Raw genomic sequence first — 22,233 nt, 5'->3', positions numbered from 1 at the left:
GTACATACTGTGCATATCCTCAGATTCCTTTTTGAATTATTAAATGCTCATGAAACAAACTGAGCAAAAACAAGAAGCTGGCCACAGTAACAGTGCAAAAGTAATGCATTTATGGGTAGTTTAGAGCCAATACTCTGAAGGACAAATGTTCTGAGAACAGAATTTTAGCTACATTCTCATTCTGTGCCCTAGGACAACAGAGATCCTCAGGCCTCTATAACCAGTAACAGTAATGACTCTCTCCTGAGGTCTAGAAAAAGGATCCACCACATAAAACATGATGAAAGAGGAAACACCGAGGAGGAGATCCCTGTCTTTGAACAACTCAGCTTGAGACCTGAACATGGGATTCTTCAGCTTCCCAGGTTTAACCTTTTGTAGTGAATATCATTATATGGAGGGTTAAAAAACCTCAGTGGATGCAGGCATGGGGGTACAACCAAAATTTTGCTTTGGGAGAGGGAGGGAGTGCTGGTTTTGGCTGGGGTAGAGTTAATTTCCTTCCCAGTGGCTGGAATGGGGCTGTGGTTTGGACTTGTGCTGCACACAAGGATGATAATACAAGAGATGTTGTTATTGCAAAGGAAGAATTGCACAGAGCCAAGGCCTTTTCTGCTTTTCCTACTGCCAGGCTGCTGAGGAGACTGGGTGTGTGTGGGAGGCTGGGAAGAGACACAGCTGGGATCCCAACTGAACAAAGGGACATTCCAGACCTTATGGCATCATGATCAGAATATAAAGTGGGGAGAAGAAGGAAGAAGGAGGGATATTTGGAGTGATAGTGCTTGTCTTCCCAAGTCGCCGTTCTGCTCATCTGGGAAGGCTGAACACCTGCCCAACCATGGCAAGCAGTGAATGAACTCCTTGTTTTGCTTTGCTTGCATGGCTTTTGCTTTCACTATTAAACCATCATCATCCCAACCCAGGAGTTTTCTCGCTTTTACCCTTCCCATTCTCTCCTCAATCCTGCTGGTGAGGAGTGAGCAAGTGGCTGCCAGCTGGGGTTACACCACAACAGGTGGAGAGAAAACATCCTATGAAACTCCAGATTTCTTGTTTGATCTCAACACTGGAAAGCAGTCAGACACCAGAGCAACAGTTCTAGTGCAAACCAGTGGCATGGTTTATCAAAGAATGCCTCAGTAGCCCCAGGCTTTAACATCATAAAGAAAGGATCTACAAAGCCACGACTGTTATCACTGATATCCTCATGGTATCTTCTAAAAGCTCTAACATTCCAATTAAGTACAAAATAGATAAAGTTGAATTCATATGACGATCACTGTGACAGGCAGGAACATAGGGATTACTAGAGATGCATTGAAACAAAATCTTCACACACAAGTGCCTTGAACTTTCGGGGGAAGGTCTTGCCCCATCCAAAATTTGCTTAGTGTGACAGAACTGAACAAAATAATGGATTGATACAGCTTTTCCCCTTTACATAAAACACCTATCGTGTGCTTTCTTGGCTAGCTTGGAATGAAATGTCAACACCCACTAACCCAGTGCCACCAAAACAACCTGCATAAAGCCCAAATCTGCCCGGATCACCTTCAAAAATGCCACTCAGGAAAAGCCTGGGAAAACACATGAGTGATGATGATAATCCTTTTGGTAAATACAGCCACCTGCTTGGAAGCTTGCAGCTAAAGCCCACAGCATTGTTAAGAACAGCAGAATGGATGCAATACACCAAATTATTGGAACATAATATGGGTAACCAGATACAAGACAAAAATGTAAAGAGATTAAGGATACAGTCAATTACCAGAAATGCAGTAAAAGACTCAAAACTTGGAACTATTCAGTGAAGGAGTTAATGCAGCAAAGTCTTCCCTTGATATAAGATGAAACTTGAAGCCTATTCTTAAAGGACCCAGTGTAAAGGGTTTGAAATCCAGGAAGCATAAACTTCTGTGGACACCACATCTTCCTTCCTAACCAGGACCCTGGAACAAGTCACTGAAGCAGAGAATAGTACAAGACAAAGCTGTAGTGATACCAGGTGCTCAAAATCTTTCAGACCTACAACTATTTAACTTACACTAAGTCATTAAATGAAGCTAGTTTAAGAAATTTTAGGATTTTTTTTCAATATTGCAGGAGCTGAGGCATTTTATTTTGAAGTCTTCAAAACAGACACTTCTCATTTTGCCTTTGACTTGACATTCTGTTTCAAAATTTGCTTACGTTTCATTTTAAATTATTTGTAAATATTTTGAAATGGTTGAAGAGAGAAAAAATACTTTACTTGACAGATCAGGTGAACATTTTGTTGGAGGAGAAAAAAAATTAGTTGGTCATGGAAGAACAGCACACAACTGAAAAGAGCTTTGGTTTGCAATACAGAAGAAAAAAATACATATGGGATATATAATCCTCTGTAAGAGAAGGTGGCAGAAGCTGCTAATTACTGTCCTGCTTGAAATATTGTCTTCATAGGATGCCACAACTAGTTTTGACAACATACTCTAGAGGAAACAAGTAGAGGGATCAAAGAGAAAGTAGATTATTCCAGAATTTATCACTTTTAAACCAGTGTCCTGACAAGAAAGGCAGAGTTTTTCCTTGGATTCAATTCTACAGGGAAGTCATCCCTACATAGAATGATGGATGCTTGATGACATGGCTTCAGCTCTAACAAAGTGATAAACTTACGCCTTTGGACTCTGAAAAAAGTATCCAAACCACAAGAAATAGATGGAGAAAGGTTCACTCTGCCTCACCACTAAAATATAAAGGGATTTGAGTAAAGTTACCTTTAAATAATGAAAAAGGAAGACACACGTTGACAAAGCAGGAATGAGCAGGTTAAAGTTAGGTTAAATGACTAAAGAGAACCTGTTTCCCTGGGGGATGGTGAGAATATTTAGAGCTCTTTGACACCAGAGGTGCTGCCAGAATATGGATTTAGGGAAACAATGGACAATTGACAGAGCTCTCCAAAGATAAATTCGGCATAAATGAGATCAGATGCTTGACTCTCATCATTCCCACTGTCATGGGCTGGGTTAAACATGTCTTAATCTATCCATTAAATACACAGTTGAGAAAAAATTTCCTCACAGGGCATATCAGCAGGGATCTTGAAAGGGAAAAGAGGTCAAACAGGGAGGAAGCTCAGCTTTCCTGTTCCTGCTAATAGCCAAGGAGGGATACCTCTCCTTCCACACAGGTGGAGCAAGTCCCCATCCTTGTTTTAATCTGCCTTATCCTCTGAGCAGAATATGGGAAGGTTTTGCTTCCCCAAAGTGGGCAAGGATCGCTTGGGAGGTTAACCCTCGCAGAGAGTTTCCTGTGTGTTTGGTAGTCTGCAAACCATTACAAAATGCAGATTACCACAGTTTCTAAGCATGCTTTTCAAGCATCCTTCAAGATAGGGAAATATTGCTGTCCCCATTTTGCAGAGATGCTCATTGTCATATAGGAAGATCCTGGCAGAGTCAGGAGCTGGACATAGACGTGCTGAGCCCCCTGGCACTGCTTTTACTCCAAGGTCTCTCTTGCAGAGATTCTGTCTGGAAAAAAAACTGCCCTGTATTCTGTGTGTGTGTATTCTGACAAGTGTGTGTCCTTCAAAAGCTCATTCATACATTTAGGTATCTTACCATCTCAGCAAATAAAAGGAATTTGTGTCTTACCCCAATAACAGTGCCATTCAAAGGACAACCATTCAGGGGTACTGAAAAAGAACGGAAGTATTCCATTTAGCATTACCATCACAATGACAGTTCCAAGATTTAATCAACCACAGTGACGATTTTTTGACTTAGTACAGTTCCAGCTTGAAGAAATTTGTATCCAGTTTCACTGTAAAGAGGCATAACTGAGCCTCCTTACATTATACCTTGAAAGGCAACAATTTGTCAGAGCTATACTTGATGCTGCATAAAAATATCTCTAGCTAAGCTTTTTTTGAACAAATACATGGCAGAAGATAAACTTTCCCCTCCAGTTCAAGCCTCATACTCTCAGAAGATGCACTCAGATTTTCTGCAAGTTAGAGAGCATATATCCTCTCCTCCTCCCACTGCTCCCTCCTCACCCTGTGGTTGCACACATACTTGTCAACTAAACATCACTGTGAGTCTTCCCAGACTGAGGCCAACTACCCAAATCTTCTGATTTAGACTTCTGAGCCAAGACTATGTAAGGAGTCATAGAATCATAGGCTTGGGTTGGAAGGGGACCTTAAAGCCCATCCAGTTCCAATCCCACTGCCACGGGCAGGGACACCTTCCACTATCCCAGCTTGCTCAGAGCCCCATCCAACCTGGCCTGGAACACTTCCAGGGATGGGGCAGCCACAGCTTCTCTGGGCAACCTGTGCCAGGGCCTCAGCACCCTCACAGGGAAGAATTTCTTCCCAATATCACACCTAAACCTGCTCTCTGTCAGTGTGAAGCCATTGCCCCTTGTCCTGTCACTCCAGGCCCTTGTGAATAGTCTCTCTTCATCTTTCCTGTGGGCTCCCTTAAGGCAATGGGAGACAGAATCTCCCCCCTCTACTTTTGCCCATGGGGCTTTGGATGCAGCAGCAAGTGCTTCTGTACTCAATGTCTAAATTACACAGGAGCCCTTCAAAGTGGGGCTATGCTTCCATAACACACACTTTTAAAGTTATTGTTGAGAAACAGAAGATCACCCCATGAAACAATTCATGCTGGAGCGATGCTGTTTGTCATCCCTCAAACCTTACCACATCTGCAGGAAGGACAGCAGTCTATCACTTGGTCACAGCGCAGCTCAGTTCCCTCTGGACAGTCAGGCACATCCATTTGGATGCAAGAAACATTCTTTTGCTGCACAAAAACCTCATTGTTCACCCGGACACACTCGTTGACAATGCAGTGGTTCCAGGGGGATCGCCACTCCGTGCCGACCTGAGGAGCAGTTGTGAGAGGATTAAACACAGACAGCAGTATTTGTGCCCTTGGATAGAGGGAAGACCACCCCAGCCAGATGGTGGCTTGCCAAAAGCACATTTACTGCGTCAGGAACAGTGTCACTCAACAGCTCTCCACAAACCCTTATGGTGACAAGCCGTTTATAGAGCACACTGAGTTTGTAGAGAATAAGAATTACCAGAGTATCCTTCAAAAGGGACATGTCAGACAGCATGTGAAGAAGGAAAAGCACTCCTAACTGGAGTTAAATCTGCATTGATCCCCTGGTGACTGGCTGCACTGCACTGTAGCTGAGCAGCTCCTCTTTCTGCTGCAGCCTGCTGCAAATCAGCTCTGCTAAGCCCAAAGAAGGCTCTGGCAATAGACTCTAGACCTGAAACACTTGCAAATGTAGAAAAGATGAGATCCTGTTGGCAGTTCTCTTATTATCATCACCCACAGACCAGACAAAGCAGGAACTTCCACTGCTATTTATGGGAACAGACATCACCACAGGCCAGGAGGAAGATGCTGCCACAGTTCAGTGGTAGGAGGAGCTGGTCACTGCTTTGCAGCCTTATTCCTTCACTATTACCACTCTGAATACACTTCAAGAACAGTGAAACTGAAGATCAGATCCCTAGCTGCAGTCAATTCAAACATCTTTGCTCAGAAAGTTAATAAAAAGCCACTTTCTTCTAGTGGGTTAAACAGTTCTTCACTTATGACAGAAGAGTTGCAAGAGTAGTAGCAAAAAAAAGATTGCAAAGTGTAACTATTATTCTGTTAGAACCAAAAAAAAAATCAGCAAGAGACAGTGGGACATTAAAATGGGCCTTCTGAAAGCTTGTTTGATGAAGCAGAGAAGAATATTGATCCACATTAAGAAATGTCGTTGTTAAAATCAGGAAAAAGGCAGGTTGCAAAATGACATTTTAACAAGGTTTTTTTTAAGACAGCAGCAGATTGCAATACAAACTAACTGGGATAATTTAAACAAATAGCTGATGGTCAGGGAGGCACTATACCCAATGAACATTCTTTCAAGCTACCATGGCTGAAATTAGTAATTGTACACAAAATATCTGGCCCAGAAAAGGGTGGGGAGGATTCACGTGTGAGAATTGACTGGGTAGGCCATGGGACACCCAAAATATTGTTTCTCAGTGCTGCTTGATATGTAAAAGAAATAGCTGATATCATCTTCACTTCCTTCCATGGAACACAAAGTATTCCAGGGGGCTTTTGCTAGGAGGGGAAGTGTCCATCCCACTGGAGCCTCACCTCATGCAAAGGAGGATCTTCATCACCCCGAGGCCAAAAGTTCTGCTCCTCACAGGCAGTTTTCTGGCACCTCCCACAGCACTCCCCTTCTGGCACAATATACTTGTAGCCCTGGAGGAGGAAAGAAAGGAAAAGAAAAGGACTGACTGATCCAGGAAGGGGAGGCAAACGAGAACATCCATCTCAGGGTTTTCTTTTAGGATAAATGTTTAACATTAGCAAAGTTTTATGCAAAGGAGAGTTTGAAAAAGGACAGATATAATTATGAGGGGTTTTTTAATAATTTTAAAAAATATTTTTATATCTATAATAGTATTTTACAAAGGCAAATTAAAGGTAAAAATTGCTCTTGTGGCATCTTAGAGGTTAATCAGCACTCACAACTGCCCTTCCAGTTCCAGAGAATTCAAGGGTGGGATTCAGTCTGAGCACATTCAGACACCTGACTGCCCTGTGTTTAAGCAGAGGGAGGACGCAGGTTGTTCGGACATGTAATCCAGCGACTGGGTTTTAACTGATCATTTCATCTTTTCATAGAATCATTTAAGTAAAAAAAAACCATTAAGACCATCAAGTTGAACCATTAACCCAGCACTGCCAAGTCCAACACAGTTTAAGCCAACAGTTTACCAGCAACAGGCACTTAAAAAAACTTCTACAAATTAAGATAACAAAATTAAACTACTATGCAACACTAGAGATTATGTATCTTATCAAAGTTTAACACTCAATTATGGAAAACGAAATAAGCGGCATGAAAATGGAACAGTATGCCCTCTGTTACTAAAGAAAAATCTTATAAATCCAGCAAAACAGGTCAAAAAAACCCCCCAAAATCCCAAGCCACAGAAACAACAGGAATCCCAATTCTCACTTTTAATACATATTAATCTCCTGAAGCAAGCAGCCAAATACTGAAACAGTGAAATATATAAGTGCAAGAAAGCAAAAAGCTTTAATCTAATTAGAAATAAAATATTCTACATGTAATAGCTAGGCAGTCTCCAAGGGGCAGAACATAACTCTGATCTCAGTACAGAGCTGAAGGAAAAATGTTCTGTCACAGATAATATTGTTCACGTGAAAAATGCCAGTAAAAATATGCATAATTTTATTTTGGTCAAACTGATTTACTGAGGGATTCTCAACTGCTCCATCCCTTCAAAAACTGTCCCTGCTTTGCAATACAAAGCAAACCTTGATAATCAGTGGACTTGGATATGGAAGTTTAGTTCATATACTGTCATAAAATATGATGCCAGACCTTGACCCAGCTCTGTGAGAAAAGTTGTGCTGTTGAGTATTTGGTTTAACATTACTTTTATCTGCTAAATACATGTCTGAAGCATCTGAAGTGTCAGATACAACTTTTTGTGTGGCAAACTCAAGAGAAGTAAAAATCCATGAGCTGTTTGTGCCCAGGAAAAAGCAAAACCGAGCTGGAGGACCCAAATATCACTAAGTTGGTGTGAACACAGACATCTAAAGCGCAAAGAGGTGTTACAGAGCAGACTCCAGGGGTGATTTGCACCCCTAACATACTGACAAAGATCACAGAATCACACCAAGGCCTGGGTTGGAAGGGACCTGAGAGATCATCCCATTCCCACCCCCTGCCACAGGCAGGGACACCTTCCACCAGAGCAGGGTGCTCAGAGCAGCAGGTGCAATTCCTGCAGGGATCATCTGCTTGTTTTCTCAGAACTTTGTAAAGACAAAAGAGGACAGAAGTATCCACAGGACTCTGACACGCGACAAGGCAAATTCACACGTGGTTTGCAAATGAGAAGTCAATATTTGCTGCTCAGCTCCTCACAGAACTGAGGGGTTGGTTCATTTAAATGAAACATCCACTTTTATCCATAGCATTTCTTAACACTCTGAAGCTACAGATACGATTTGAGTTTTGCCATGCTAAGGACAACAGTAGCACATTCCATTCATCAGCATGAAGAAGCTGATAAATTTTGTGGGCTTTTTAGGGCTTTTCTTCCTCTTCTTGTGTAGCCAGATTAAAAAAAAACCTCCAAGCTGTTTTCACAGAAGTCATATGACACTGTCAAGAAAGATACTGCACAACTTTAACACCTGGCAATGAAATTAATAACCAGGAGCAGCAGAGAGTCTAAATATCATCCTAGTAATGATGCACGATTAAAGTATGTATTTGACATCAATACAACTTTCAATGCCATCTAATCTGAACTGAAAAATAAATTGAAGGTCAATTCAAACTGGATGACAGCACTGCTGATGTCCTTGATATGTATATCCACTGAATCAGGAATAAGCAAAGGAAAAAAATCTGAGCTATCCAAGTAGTCCAACAGTTAGAGTTTTGGTTGTCCAACCTTGATAACCGTTAAAGGAGGAAAAGAAAGGACAAAGTCCCAAAAAGAACTGGCATCATTTCCACCAAGTCTTGTCATGTGTTTTTAACCAGATTTTTTTGATGATGCAATGTCAAGGAACTGTAGCTCTGCATTAATGAGATTTTATTGGAATAACAAATTATTGATAAATTATTGCTATGAGCTGAAACACAGCCAGATACTTTAGATCTAATATTTTATAAAAATTGCCATAATAGGGACAAGTCTTTTCTACACATGGAAACTGAGGATTCTCTTGCAAAAGTGAAAAACTCCCACATCTACTCACATGCTTTTTACTGCATTTGGCATACTCAAACTTTCTCAGCAAACTCTGCACTTGCTTTGTTGGTTTTTTCCTAATGGATTGGGGGTTTTTGGTTGGTTCTAGAGAATGATGCAATAGTTAAGATCCAAGAGGATCATTGAGTGCAACTCCCAGCCCTGCACAGACACCCCAACAATCCCACCCTGTGCATCCCTGAGAGCGTTGTCCAAATGCTCTGGAGCTCTGGCAGCCTTGGGGCCGTGCCCATTCCCTGGGGAGCCTGTTCAGTGCCTGATTACCCTCTGGGGGAAGAGCCTTTTCCTGATATCTGACGTAAGTCACATTCCTCTACCAACTCTTTGTACCAATTTTCTGTCTATTCCTGTTTGACCATCTGAATCAATATAACAAAGTGGCTCACGCTTCCTTTGCAGACTTCCAAAAGTAAACCACGGGGTTTTATAGGATGTAGCAGATGTCTGAGCACAATAAAGGCCCCAGCATGAGGTGTTATTACTGCTACAATGGGCAGAGATGAGGAACAGACAGAGCTGAAATGGGAACTTCAGAAAGTGAACTTGAGCTAGAACAGACCTTGGCAATTGAACTTCAGACATCATGAACATTTATTGAGCAAGTGGTGTAAATGACAGACACTTCAGGATGCAGTTTTTCTTTCATCAAAATGTGACATGAATTTGTCACTGATTTTCCTGGCAGCAGGATGCAATCCTAACCAATAATCCTAAAATAAAGTCAATAATGCTCAGGCTAATTCTCTTAGATTCTGCTCCCAAGATAATCCATTGTTACAAGACTTATTTTTCTATTTTTCTCTGGTTTCTCTCCAAACAAGGAGGCTTAAAAGGGATCCTTGCAGGTCCCCACCAGGGCTCTGCTGGTTATTGCACTGGATTAAGTGTTACTCACCCGAGAGCAGAACGTGTCACATTCTTTGTCACGACACTCCGTCATCTGAAGTCCTGTAACATCATCCCTCACACCGGTGCAAGAGCATTCCCTGCACCCATCTTCCCAGGTTGTCCCAACAGGATAGACTATGTTGTTGTGCACACACACCTATTAAATGCAATAATTAATACATTAAAGAGCACACTGCTGCTGTCAGGGCAAACTGCCAGCTCCAAAAGGCTGCATTTTAGGGTGTGAAACCAACCATAAACTTTCTGGAATATTTTGAACCCCTTAGAAATGCTACTGGTCTTAAAATTTTGGTCATTCTGTTGAGGAAAGGAAAAATAAGTGTGAGAAAAGCTATTGTTTTATACAGAATAAATGGGAGAGTTTTATCTGCAGTCAGTGGAGTTGCCCAGGGACTGACTCAGTTTGCCTGTAAGAACAATGTGACACAATATTTAGGGATAATAAGCAGTGAGTCCTGCAGAGGGAGCCTTGCATGCAAAACTTTTTCCAGCTAAACCATCTGATCTGAAGAGATCCTGCTTGGAGCTTTCATCCTCTTGTATTCTCAAGCCATCACAGCTACCCCAAAAGCAGAGCCATCCCTTATATTGAACTTCCTATTAGTAAATTTTACAGCTTGGTATTAATGAGAGAACACCGTTTAATTTTATAGATAGAGCAAGCAGGTCCCAGAGACATAAAATGAATTACGCAAGGTCATGAACTCCTTAGAAATGGACAATAAAAGGTAGATCTCCTGAGCTGCAAGACAACATAACCCTATATAAAGGTTTAATGAAAAAGTTAATTTGCCTTGCAACCTCTCCTCTAAGCAACTTTAAGATAAAGGTTAACAAAATATAACAACTTAATAAAAGGTTGGCAAAATAAGAAAAATATGCCCTCATGAAGCTTGAGCAGAGCCAGGTATTTGGCAAAAACTTAAAAGTGGCAATATAGGTCTTAAAAGATACAACACCTTCTCAAGGCAGAGACAAAGGTAATCAATGAGCACAAAGAATTTTAGGTCTAAGGTGTACCAAATGTCAATAAATTTAGTATGGGATTGGAAGAATATACAGTAACTGTAGTGGCTCCAAAGTATGTGTCTCTGTTATCTGAAAACAAATTAAAAATTACCTCTGAAATTCCTGAGGTTTGAGACACCTTTAAGTTTGAAATGTTGTTTATATCATCTCAAAGTTACAAAAAATGGACTGGTTATGTCAGAATACACTACTGTAATAAAAAAAGCAACAGCATGAAGTAATAGAGTGTTTCTTTCAGGTACTTGCAAATCAAAAACGCCCTGGCATCATTTTCCAGCAGTCTCATTGGGGGTTTATTATTCTTTTATCAAAATGTAAAATAAATTTGTCACTGATTTTCTGGCAGCAGGATGTGATCCTAAAACAATAACCCTAAAATAAAGTCAATAATGCTCAGACTAATGCTCTTGGATTCTGTTCCCAAGATAATTCATTGCTACAACACTTATTTTTCTGCTTTTCTCTGTTTCTCTCTAAACAAGCAGGTTGCCTGCTTTCTCTGGTGCTGCCACTCCATGTGGAAAAAGACACTCTCATCCATGGAAAAGACATTTCACTTCCCTTACCCGGTCTGGAACGCAGGTGGTGGACACACAGCCACAGTCATTGGTGAGAGACTGGGAGAGATACCCCAGAGGGCAGCTCACTGTGGAGTTCCTACAGCTGCAGGTACACTCATATTTATCACAGCACTCGGTCTTGACAACGGTCAGCGTCCGATGCGACGGGCAGGAGAGCCTTGGGACAAAGCTGCACATTTCCCTGTTGCAGGCTGGCAGGAGAAGGTGGGCACCGTGTCAGGCTCATGAATTTTCAGAGAGCTGCCAGTGAACAGGACAGTTCTCTGGCAGCAAGGCATTAATCACTACCTCAAACTGTTATAAATCTCCTTAAAGCCTGAGGAGTAATGTAGATATAAAAGGCTGAGTTTAGGAACTCAGCAAAGTTCCTGCCTTGCCAAAAAAAATTCTTGTCTCATACACAAACAAGAAGATTTATAAAATAAGCACCAGGGTCAGAGAACACATGTCCAAGAGTAAAGTGTTTCTCTTGTCCTTAATTTGAAAGTGTACTCAAAGTGCCAACAATACACTTCTGCCAAGTCTGGGAAATCATTACATGTCCATGGGTGCCAAAATTAAACCTTTCAGAGGGGGAAAAATAATGCCTAAAGGAAGTTGTCAGTGCTGCTCAAATGCAGCGTTCCAGTGTCACTCCCTGCTAGGAAAAATGATCTTACCACATGTGTAATTTGGTCTGCATTCTCCGGGGTTGGTCAGGGCAAGCTGCAGGCCAAACTCGCAGACTGGGGCAGGAGGCAAATCACAGGAAACCAGGTCACACACTGAGAACAGAAAATCAGAGAGTGGGTAAAACCACGCCTAGTTAGTCCTCAAGAAAAGACACACACACACATGCACATCCCCATTAAACTCACACTCAATTGCTGTTTTAAAATATGAAGTACGTTAGAGTTCAACAGGTCAGAGTTTGTTTTCAAAATAGCTTAGAGAAGAGTTCAAGCTTGGGTTATGGGGATTAAGGTTCTAATGTTATATTTAATGGGCAAATATAGACCATGCAAAAATAAATGCTTGAGGAAAAAAAACCATTCTAATGTCATCTAGACAAAAACAAATTGCTCCATTCCCTTCCTTATCTATTACAGAAAGAGGGACGAAGTTGTAAGTGAATGAAGACTCATATCCTTAAGAGCTGTTTGTTTTCCACACAGATGATTGTACAATCACTCAGTGATATCAAAAATGCAGCATTGAATTAAATATTTTTTTTTTAAAGGGACTGTATACCTTAGAAATATCTGGTAAAAGTACAGACCAAGAAGATTCCAAGAGTTTATGAGAACCTACCACACTCATACTCAGGGCAGCACTGGCCAGCACCCCTGCGCAGACGAGCGACTTCACATGGACCACACTGGACAGCTAGAGAAAACATCCATAAAACAAGTTTGGATAAGAACTAGGAAACCAGGAACCAAAACATCAATTCAAGTGCAATCACAGAGCTAAATGAATTTACGTTGGACAGTTGGGCAGGGTCGGACCGTGCAGTTTATCTTCTTGTTATCGAGACACGTGCAGATCTTGCAGGGCTCACTGTCAGGAATCCATGTTTCCATGTGCTGCATGGAAAAAAACCCAACAGAGTGTGAGAAAGAAATCCAGTGTTCTGGTCACTGGTATGTTGGGATGGAAGGATGGGAGGGGGTGAGGGTGAGTAACATTAAGCTGGAAAATCAGAAGATTTATGAAGATTCATCTGTGAAGGGTTGGTTACTCTGCTACCAGTAAGAAACTAAGGAGACACATAATTCTGAAATGACTGTAGTGTGCCAATTTAACAAAATATGTAAAGAAGGTGTGAATGGGATGAGGAATTACTATTGTTTTAAGTGTGAAAAATGCTCAGATATAAATGCAATTGCAGGCTATTGTGAGTAACAGTGGACTGGTGCAACTACATACCATGATTGCGTGTTCAGTAGTAATAAGGGAAACAGCATTATTTTGGGAAATACAGAGAAGTGTCTGCTTTCCCAAATTAGTAGGACTTCAACACACAGAAATAAATAGTGCATATTTTTACATTAAGAATATTTGGAGTGTCATCACTTGACTCTCCAGTGGACTGAAGACTGGGAAAGCACTCTAGCAACTCTAAAACTGAAACCATCACTGTGGTGACTACCTGGGGGTAATGAGCACATTCAGAAACCACCAGTAAAGAGAATAATTTTTCAATAACTGCTCCTTCCCACGAGAGAGAAAAATCATTGATATTAAAGCTGCAGTTGCCCACACAGAGCTATGCACCTTTAACACCCATGTGAATAGGGAGGTAAGAGTGGAAAGATGCATTGTCAGACATTTTAATTTGCACAACCAATCCAGTTCTGGGGGAGAATGTGTAGAGTAAGTCAGGATGCTGTCATCTGGAAAACTCTGGAGCATGGTTTAAAACTAACAGTCTGCTGAGCCCTTTAGAGATAAGAAGAAAAAAAAAAGACAAATCTAAGCATACTGCACCTAAACTCAGGGATAGTTACACGTTTTAAGCCACTCTGTGTGAGTGTCGGGACTGAGAATCCCATAAGCCCAAACACAATCTAGGGTAGAAAAGAGCAGAGGAACAAACACCAGGGGAAAAGAAGGAAGTTAAGGAAATCCTGACCCAAGTGCCTGGTGTATTGCTCACAAAGCTAAGTCTGCAGTGATGGAGAAGCAAAATGGCTGTGTGAGCTGATCCTCCCCTGTCCTCCACCTCCCCAAAAATCTCATTAAGAATCCAAAGCCCACAAAATACTCCAATTAAAGTCCTTTCTCCTTCAAATCTTGTAACAAAAATGGGGATTGAAGAGGATTGGCTGATGAAGGTGCAAACTCCAAGAGTTGAGTAGCTGGGGGTGAGGAGGAACCACCTCTGTTACTTCGAACAGGGGACACAGGGAAGAGTTTGGAAGAGGGGACACACCCACTGCATGATGCTGGAATCAACAGTGCCTTTCACTGCAGTCTGGTACCCAGCACCCATAGTTTTTCCCAGTCCCATACTGCCACAGAGAGGGCTGCCTTAATTGAGCAAAGTGGATTTCCAGTAAAACTAAAAGGATGAATTTCATCGAAGGAATAATTGTCCTCAAAAAAAAAAATTATATAGAGAGAGAGACAAATACCACTTGACATAAGGTTGACTTGGTCTCACTGTTCCCCACCAACTACTGGAAATATTTTATACATGAGTTGGAAAGGACCCACAAGGATCATCCAACCCAGCTCCTGGCCCTGCACAGACACCCCAACAATCCCACCCTGTGCATCCCTGAGAGCATTGTCCAAACACTCCTGGAGTTCTGGCAGCCTTGGGGCCGTGCCCATTCCCCGGGGAGCCTGTTCAGTGCCCCAGCACCCTCTCGGGGAAGAACCTTTTCCTGATATCCAGCCTAAACCCCCCCTGCCACAGCTCCAGCTGTTCCCTGGGTCCTGTCCCTGGTCACAGGGAGAAGAGTTTGATGCCTGTCCCTCCACAGCCCCTCATGAGGATTTCAGTGAGCTTTGCAAAGACAATACAACACATTATTAGTAAAGGATGCAGATTTATGATTAAATTGTCATTACTCATAAAAGTCTGCTGAATGGAGATGTTTATCTTGGTAAATATTCACTTATGCCATCACTCCTCCTCTCTTTCCTCTAGACCTCCTTCCACATGGAATTGTCATGCCTTGCCAGGTCTGTACAGTCCCAGCTGTGATCTTTATATCCAGTCCCAGCCAATTTCACACTAGGGGAGCTAAATGGGGCTGGCAGCCAGCAGGTTAGGAGGAACTGAGCTAGAAAATAAAGTATCCAAAGGGAAAACAGATTTACTTGCAAAGGTGTGAACTCCAACCAGTGCCAGAGGTTGCTGTGCATGTAGTTACCTGATGGTGTGTGCCATCCTCACTGACACACTGAGTGCAGACTTCTTCACTAACACAGCTGTCACCAAAAACCACCTTTCCCTCTGGGCAGAAGCAGCCTTCTGTGGGATAATCCTTGCAGACACTGACTTTGGTATTATTCTCGCAGCTCTTCACGCAGGCTGTGCGGCAGTGGTCGTATGTCAGATATGGGGCACATTTCATTGCTGAGCAAGACAGAGAAGAAAACATCACCTTTTTCTAAAGAGATCTAAAGAAATGCAGATCAATCTTTCCACTCAAGCTTTCTTTAGAATTCTTTCAATTTTAGAAAGCCATCATCCAATGGATGGATCTGGTCCCTTGCAGCACAAATCTTGTTTCCAACACTGGGCTACAGACACAAGAATTTAGAACCTTATGTCTATGGTAACAGTGCATGGTTAAGAGATAGCCCAGACTAAAGCATTAAAGAAAGATTTTTTTTTTTTTTTTTTTTTTAAACTTGATAGGTTGCAGTGTTCCCATACAACTAAAGAAAGCTAACAAACAGAACATTTTGGTGCTTCAAAACTGAACCTTCTGGATTTCTGCATCTTTTTAACTGAATTGCCTTATTAACAGAATTAACTGAATCAAGGCAAATTGCATAGCCCTGTAAGCCAACAGAAATTTTTTACTGATGTGTTCACAAACCCTAGGATATTTTCTCTAAAAGCAAACACAAAATTAGGGCTACAGCTATTCAAAAAAACTAGGGACACAGCTTCCATACTGTGCGTTCCCTTAACTCTATTTTTCTCTACAGCTTCAATTAGAAAAAGTGTTTCTTATTTCCCAGTCTGTGACTGCTGTGAGGTTTATAAACTTTCTTTCAGTCCCCTGACAAAAAACATTGAAAGAAAACCTGAGCTCCCAAACAAACAAGAAAACATTCATCAGCTGAACTGTCTGCACACACCCTTCTAGCAGCCAACAGAGACAGAAAGGAAATGTCTTTAATATTAACCCTTTCCATGTTAAAGCCAATTATTTCATAGAACCATAAAATGGCTTGGCCTGGAAGGGACCTTAAAGAGCATCTCGTTCTACCTCTCTGCCAGGGGCAGGGACACCTTCCACTAAACCAGGTTGTCCAGAGCCCCATCCAATCTGGCCTGGAACACTTCCAGGGATGGGGCAGCCACAGCTTCTCTGGGCAACCTGTGCCAGGGCCTCAGCACCCTCACAGGAAACAGTTTCTTCCTCATATCCCATCTAAACCTGCTCTCTGTCAGTGTGAAGCCATTGCCCCTTGTCCCGTCACTCCAGGCCCGTGCCAAGAGTCTCTCTCCATCTTTCCAGTAGCCTCTTCAGGCACTGCAAGGCCACAATGAGGTCACCCCAAAGCCTTCTCTTTTCCAGGCTGAATATATCTGAATTACAGAAAGTATATTCACCCCGCCAGGAAGAGCAATCAGGAAGGATTTGACTGCTTGGAATGTCCCAATAGGGCATGACAAAACCCCAAATAAAATTCTACAGAAATGACACGGATTCAGTGGATTGGGAGGAAGGAAGCAGGTAAGCCAGAACTGTGCCACTGCTATTAAACATGTGAGGGTAGAGTGATTAAGCCATGCTGTCTATTTAGTCATTAATGTAACTTGGATAAATCAAATGTTGACAATTTAAATTTTTGGCAGTTGCACACAGGCACCTGCTGGAAGAAAGATGATGATGTTATTGTTAGGACACTTAAGACTTTTATGCAATTAGTGTTAAAATGAGCAACTCTTTGCCTATTCTTGCACAGGCTGTGTAATCAGATAGGAATCTGAAAACTGCATAGCGTTATTAAGGTAATATGCTGACATCCAGCTTTGGACATTACAATTTGCAAAGTCTGACTGAGGCACAGACTTTGGAAAATGGCTGGCAATGTTCTCCCTCTGCTTTTCAGGACTATACTCCAAACAGACTGTGTTCAATAACCTATGATCCTGGAAAGATTTTCCAAACATCAACTGGAGGGTCAGGCCAAATTCACATTGACATTCTTAACTTCCTACCCATCATTCCTTCAGTCTGAGTTTAAAACACGAAAAAAAGCATTTGTTTTACACATTTTTTTGGTATCATGCCTTTAGGATGCTGGTTCTCCAGTTCTGAAATTAAAAGTATCCAGAGAAAGAAAGCAAAGCAACAAGAAACAACTCAACTACAGAGGCAGGATGTGAGAAAACCAACTGGGACATCAAGACACCCTGTGAGGAGGTAGCTGGGAAAGAAAATGCCTACACACACCCACATCTAAGGCACTTGACTAAACCAGAACACTAAGGGAATATCTGAATGGCTGCAACCATCACTGCAGAAAGGCTAACAGGAGAAGGTGTAGAATAAGCCACCTCAAGAGTTACTTATTGGTACTTAATGATACCTTGCATTTTTGGCAGATCTTTAGGTATGCCTCCTAATAGGGCTTTCAGGAGAAACAGGAACAAAAATAAAGGAAGAAAAAAACCAGGAAGACAAAGTAAAACTACTTGTCTATGAGAATTTAGGAAAGAAGGTATACAAAGTAACAGCAGTCTGAGTTTGGAACTAGGATGAGTGTCTTGCTTGCCTTGGTTGGGTTCTGGTAATGTGCCAGACTCACATCCTGCTACACTGCTTCCCCACAGCACAAACTTTTCACCTCAAAAACACAAGTAAAACCCAGGCAGAAGGAGAACCAGATTTGCAAAGCAAATTACAGCTGGTTCAGTCAGCCTAGCCAGTATGTCCTGGCAAGAAATGACACCACAGAGAGAGGCCATTTCCCCATTTTTCCCTGTAGTAGAAACTTAAAATCACACTGGCTCTTCTACCACATTCTCAAAAGTTTCAGCTTTGATGGAAATGGGAGGAATTTGTGAAACTGTTACAAAGAAAAGTCTAATTTTGTGCCAGGTATTACAGTGATGGGCTGGGAAGCAGTTCCACTAGTCCAAAGTATGAGTTTCTTTGTCCACCTGAGATCCTCCAAAGTCTGTATCGAAGCAATGATATCTGATACTAAAACAGCCTGGCAGACTCTCAGCCCAAACCTGGTGCCACAAAGGCTCAGTGGTTGCAGAGTCAGGTACTGTCACACAGCTGTGGGTACCTGTTCAGAGAACCTTTATTTCCCTCTAGCCTGGAATTTTACCAGTTAGCAGTTTACCAAGAAAGACTTCATTCATAATATTCAACTTAGTGGATGACCAACCAGTTATGAGATCTGCAACACCACTTGTACAATAAACTTGATCTGGAACTTCTGCAGCATTCAGAAAATTAATATTACACTGATGAGATGTCCCAAAGCGGGACAATTTCTGTATCAGTTTTAGCACAGAGTAAAACTCTTACGGCAAAGCTCGGATGCTCTCCAGTCTACGCAGACGCCGTACTCCCTGCAGATGTGAGCGTAGGAAGTGATCATCTCACAGGCTTCCTCCTCGTAGCAGCTGCTCTCCATGCAGCCCTCGTAGAACACATTGGGGGAGATAATCCTGTGGCACTCCTCAAAGAGCTGTGAGAGCAGGAGGTGGCAGCGGCTGGGCGCGCTCTCGGAGCATCTGTCCTCCCTCCGGCTCTCACAGACCTTCCCTGGCTCTGTCACTGTCCAGTCCTGGATGAACACACTGCTGTCAGCAGTGACAGAGCCATTGTGCAGTGTGAAGTCATTGACGTGGTTCTGGTCACACAGCCCTGGCAGGGTGAGTAAAAGGAAAAGAAAAACCTCTGAAGAATCAGCAGTAAAATAAACCTAGAGAAAAACAGGGATGGGACAGATGACAGTGGTTGCAGCGGCTTGAGGAATTCATCATATTCCTCATAGCTGTTGTCAATAGAGGCATAAATACCCTGGGTCTTGTCTCCCCTTTCCTCACTAAAGGAGGTACAGGTTATGCCACAGAGGTACAATCTCTGTATAGATTACACCACTGAGGATACCGTAGAATTAACTCACCCAGGTAGAAGTTCCCCTCTCAAAATTTTCACCTTCACTGCAAGCATATCTCTCACATAAATGTATTTGTAAGAATCTAAAATTAAACCCACATCCAAAAAAAAAAAAAAAAAAAAAAAAAAGCACAAATCCTTGAAAAGATAACTTGAAGCAAGAAAAACGAGAGAGCTGACTCTCCTGCTCTTTCTAAGGTATTACTAGGCATACGTGAACTGTTACATTGGTGATAGGAGTAGGAAAACCCACACAGATTTGCAATATTCCTCCAAAAATGTGGGACCAGTTCACCCAGAGAATTTACAGATGTGAAGATTCTCAAATAGCAATAAAATAAATAGAAGTTCAAGCCCAAGTAGGAAGCTGTTAAAACTATTAACTTTCATACTTACCACAAAGCCCTTTTGTTCCTGAAGAAAAGCTCTTTGAATTAAGTTTAAGAATAAATTCATTGTTTCTTGGAGTAAATGTGAGATTATGTCCAAGAAGGGAGAACTTGATTTCATGCATAATTTCTCCGTAGGCAGCGATTTCAAACAAGCTGTTGGAATAGGGGATAAGAACCCCTTCACCATTAACAGACACCTGTTTCAAAAAAAGGTGAGGTCGTCACATCAGTTCTAGCAAGCAGTTACAAATCAACCTAATTTTACAGCTGAAGCACATTTTGATGTGACAAATACCTGAAGATCCCACTGAATCTGGACCTAAGAATCAATTTTTTCAGCTGAAGCTTTCTATTGAGGCAAAAAACATACAGAAATACTTGACTTTCATCCTGTGAATTACATTAAAAACTCTTTCAACATTTTCCTATATAAGTGCACCTTTTGAGCATCACATTTTTACAGGCTAACAGACTCATGCTGTGAGGTTCAAATGGTGCCTCAGTGGAAGTCAAGGCTGTCCAGCACCATGCAGAACTTGGTGCAGGTATTTTGGTCCATCCTATTTTGATACACAAGTCAGAAGGGATCATTTTGGCAAGTTAACCAACTCCTGTATGTCTGTCTAAGCATACGGAGGCTGAAAAATGGGTTGAGTTTGAGTATTCGCTGTCTCTAACACAGAGGTACTGCACACTAAGCTGCCCTTTCTTCGGATGCTGAGGTGCAGCTGCACACAAGGTGAGAAGCAACTCCCTAGACCTTCAGCTGGCCAGTCAGACACAGCTCTGTGAGGAACAGAGTGCTCTCCCATGGACCAAAAAAACCCATAGTGTAAAGGACCTCTGCTAAAAGAGGAGAATCAGAGTGCAGTATGTCCTGTCTGTAATCCTGCCTTTCTGGCAGAAGTGTCAGGGAGACACTGCCAAATCCCTTGATCTTGACACTGGCACACCAGCACAATGGGGAGAACAAGAAGAGAAATATGTCTGGCTCATTATGTGAACACTGATTGTATCATGAAATGTAGAAGAGATGTTCAAAATGGGCTGAAACTGGATCAAGGGAAGAAATTTGTCCCCATAACCTGAATTCTGCAGCACAAGCAGACAAAGCACAGATGAATTCATGGTGTTTCCTTACTGCCATGTCACTGAAGAGCTGCACTGCCACACCACGATGCTTCACTTCAATGGAGTCCATGCAGTTCATCCTGGGTGCTGCTCTGCATGGCCCTTCATGGAGCAGGACTTCAACATCGTGGTGCAAGTCTTGAAACAAGGTGTAGGAGCAGTTGCCAGTCAGCTTAAAGTTCAGCCCATCAAAAGTGACAATATGTTGAGATGAACTTCCTATACAGACACCTGAAAATAAACAACAACAAAAAAAAACCCATGCAGGCATTTGTTTTTAAATTTTACTGTTTCTTCACAACTGTTGTGGGCATGGGGAACCAATTAACTGGGAAAGAGAGGAAGGTATGAATTGCAAATGCTGCAGCAAATCATTGACAAGAAACTTTGGTAAAATACTTCATCACATGTGGAGGTTTTTTGAAATATCTTTGTCTGGGAATAATAAGTATTACAAAAGATTTGGATAAACTTGTAGAAAATCCCTTTGCCTGAAACTTATTCAGTTGAATATGATTTAGTAATAGAGTTTATGTAAAAGTAAAACAAGGAATATCCCTTTGCTGTTTGTAGAAAGACTGTAACACACTGTTCAACCTTTGCAATGCATTATATTGTGTTACATTTGATTCCAAATAACACTATTTCACTCTTATCAAACACATCACAAGTTGATACCCAGGGACTTTGTTTTTCAGACTGGAAACAGGAAAACTGCAGAGAAATAATAAGCACAGGATGAACCAATGGCCAGCTGATAGCTCAGTGTTCTGGTCATTGGGTTATAAACACTTCCTTGTCTTCAAAAACTGGAAAGCAAGGAAGATTACGATCCCAGAAGAACCAAAACAAAACCTGATGGCTCTGGCTCATATGTTTTCAAATCTCTTGCTTAAAGGATAATAAGGACAATAAAAGCAATGCCAGCAAAACATGTAAGGAGGAAAATTACCATCGTTAATAATTCAGTACTTTGCTTGTAGTTGAGAATAATCTGTTTCCTATTCAACAACCTTCAAATTTAATTTCCTAGGAAAAACAGCAACCAGAGAGAGGGAGGAAGGGAGGGCTCCCTTTGGAGCACTGGAGCATCTTCAGATATTTTACCGTATCTGCTTATAAAGTTCATGTATAAATAACAAATAGCAATTAAACCACGGTTTGCAATCTTTACTTATTCATGGACATCTAGGAAAAAAAATAAGGATGATGGGAATCCTTTTAAACTTCTCATAGGTTTCTGTAGCACAAAATGCACTAATGTGATCCATTTCAAAGTAGTCCAAGAGCACACAACAGCCATGAATCACATTGCAAATCCTGCTGCTGTAAAATCTGTAACTAGCTCGGCAAGCAAGCACCTTTGCAGTGTAACTCCTGAACCATCCTCTGAACGCAGATGACCTAAGAACACTTTTTCAAGGACTTCCTCTTTGCAGAAGCATTTGTCACATCACCCACACTGTCAAGCCATGGCTGGAAATTGTGGTTTAGGTCTCTAAATTAGTGAATAATGAGTCAATTTAGCA

General features: G+C 41.7%; 1 protein-coding gene across 1 annotated transcript in view; it reads right to left on the bottom strand.

Annotated features, from left to right (window-relative positions):
* Window positions 1-22,233, bottom strand: part of VWF (von Willebrand factor) — a 123,177-nt gene that overhangs the window by 11,834 nt on the left and 89,110 nt on the right. The window contains exons 35-46 of the mRNA XM_082280644.1: window positions 20,715-20,935; window positions 19,578-19,770; window positions 18,585-18,926; window positions 15,231-15,436; window positions 12,830-12,932; window positions 12,658-12,732; window positions 12,027-12,131; window positions 11,353-11,558; window positions 9,744-9,893; window positions 6,174-6,284; window positions 4,703-4,886; window positions 3,645-3,685 (exon numbers count right to left, since the gene is read on the bottom strand). Coding sequence (XP_082136770.1) covers window positions 3,645-3,685; window positions 4,703-4,886; window positions 6,174-6,284; window positions 9,744-9,893; window positions 11,353-11,558; window positions 12,027-12,131; window positions 12,658-12,732; window positions 12,830-12,932; window positions 15,231-15,436; window positions 18,585-18,926; window positions 19,578-19,770; window positions 20,715-20,935 — 1,937 coding nt within the window. The remainder of the gene's footprint in view (window positions 1-3,644; window positions 3,686-4,702; window positions 4,887-6,173; window positions 6,285-9,743; window positions 9,894-11,352; window positions 11,559-12,026; window positions 12,132-12,657; window positions 12,733-12,829; window positions 12,933-15,230; window positions 15,437-18,584; window positions 18,927-19,577; window positions 19,771-20,714; window positions 20,936-22,233) is intronic.

Source organism: Coloeus monedula (assembly GCF_965178545.1).
Source record: "Coloeus monedula genome assembly, chromosome: 4".
Lineage (NCBI taxonomy): Eukaryota > Metazoa > Chordata > Aves > Passeriformes > Corvidae > Coloeus > Coloeus monedula.
This window is presented reverse-complemented; position numbering and strand designations above follow the sequence as displayed.